General features: G+C 66.9%; 1 protein-coding gene across 1 annotated transcript in view; it reads left to right on the top strand.

Annotated features, from left to right (window-relative positions):
• AP5Z1 (adaptor-related protein complex 5, zeta 1 subunit) overlaps positions 1–1,584 on the top strand; it is a 23,565-nt gene that overhangs the window by 20,831 nt on the left and 1,150 nt on the right. The window contains exons 20-24 of the mRNA XM_010845802.1: positions 19–70; positions 349–460; positions 646–743; positions 1,078–1,210; positions 1,288–1,502. Of these exons, the coding sequence (XP_010844104.1) occupies positions 19–70; positions 349–460; positions 646–743; positions 1,078–1,210; positions 1,288–1,502 (610 nt within the window). The remainder of the gene's footprint in view (positions 1–18; positions 71–348; positions 461–645; positions 744–1,077; positions 1,211–1,287; positions 1,503–1,584) is intronic.

The raw sequence follows: 1,584 nt of genomic DNA, 5'->3' as shown, positions 1-1,584 counted from the left end.
CTCTGTGGGGGCCCTGAGCGCGGGCCGCTGCGGCCGGAGCCCAGCCCGGGGCCTGCTGCTTTCTGACCTGGTGAGAGAGTTCTGTTCACGGCCACCAGCAGCGCTGGCCGCGTGGCTGAGCACTTCCCGGGCACTGAGCTTGTGGTTTGTTCCGCTACGTAGTCCTGTCCTTGCTGTTCCGGAGGGTGGGGGGCACGCTGACTCCTTCCGCAGATGGAGGAAGTGAGGCTGAGCACCCGAGAGGTGGACGCGCCAGGACTGGCCCCAGCCGCACGCATGTCCCGGGGGAGCTAGGGCAGGCTGACGAGGGCAGCGCCGGGTGCTTAGGAGCGGGCCGTTTGTCCCCAGGCTGACGCCGCTCCACCAGCTGCTCCAGCCCCTTGCCAGCTGCGCCCGGGTACTCCAGTGTGCCCAGGCTGTGCCCACCCTACTCCGAGCGTTCTTCGCGGCGGTGACACAGGTAAGCCTGCCTCCCAGGGCCTCCGTGCCTGCAGCAGAGGGCCAGCTGGAGCTGCGGGGCCAACCGCAGCAGTACACGGTCAGGGTGCAAAGTGCTACTCACAGCAGCCCCCAGGGCAGCAGACACGGTGGGGCCCAGCGCACAGGTGCCTCTGGGCAGGCACCCAGGCTCTCTCTCCCTCCCAGTTCGCCAGTGGGGCCCTGGCCAGCCAGCTGGCACTGCTGCTCTTGGAGAGAAGTGACTCACTTTTCCAGGTTGAGGGGTATGAAGCTGACGTGCACAGGTGGGTCTCTCCTGGCAGCTCCATGGGGCTCCACCCCTCCTGTGCCCTCAGCCCTGGTCACTGCAGACCCCCTCCCCAGCCTCACCCCCAGCACTCACCCCTCAGCACTTCGTGGGCTGCCGCACAGACTCTTCCCACTCCCGAGAGTTGCCACATCCCCTCCCCTCCAGCTTCTCTTGGGCAGAGCCTTCCAGAAGATGCCCTTTCTGAAAGCCCGACTTGTGTGGGCTCATCCCCTCGCCAGCCCGGCCCGAGGACAGAGCCCGCCCCACCAGCCGGTAGTTCCAGACAGGCCGTGGGGCTGGGGTCTCTTGAGTGGTGTCCTCTCCGACAGGGTGCTGAGCTCCCAGTTCCCGGCCCTGTGCAAGCTGCATCCCCCGTTGGTGGTTGAGCGGGCCAAAGAGCTGCTGGAGTTCGTGGGCAGCCTGGGGGGGCCCCGCAGCACTGGGCACATGCTCACTTCTGTGGTAAGGCGGCCTCCCCCTCGCCCTGGCCTGCGCCTGGCACCGGGCCTGCTGTGGGCTGAGTGCTGCTCCCTCCCCAGGTGTGGGCCATTGGCGAGTACCTCTCAGTGTCCTGGGACCGGCGCTGCAGTGCGGAGCAGATCAGCAGGTTCTTTGAAGCTCTGGAGGCCCTGCTCTTCGAGGTCACCCAGTCTCGGCCTTCCGCCGCCCTTCCCAAGTGTCCTCCGAAGGTCATCACTGTGCTCATGACCACGCTGACCAAGTTGGCCTCCCGGAGCCAAGACCTGATCCCCAGGTACGGGTTTGGGGCAGGTAGAGGGAACCTGCAGCCTTCCCGTGGGGAAAGCAAAGGGCTTGGCAGCCGCCCCCTCCCAGAC

This window comes from Bison bison, unplaced genomic scaffold, assembly GCF_000754665.1.
Source record: "Bison bison bison isolate TAMUID 2011002044 unplaced genomic scaffold, Bison_UMD1.0 scf7180017864223, whole genome shotgun sequence".
NCBI classification, from domain to species: domain Eukaryota; kingdom Metazoa; phylum Chordata; class Mammalia; order Artiodactyla; family Bovidae; genus Bison; species Bison bison.
This window is presented reverse-complemented; position numbering and strand designations above follow the sequence as displayed.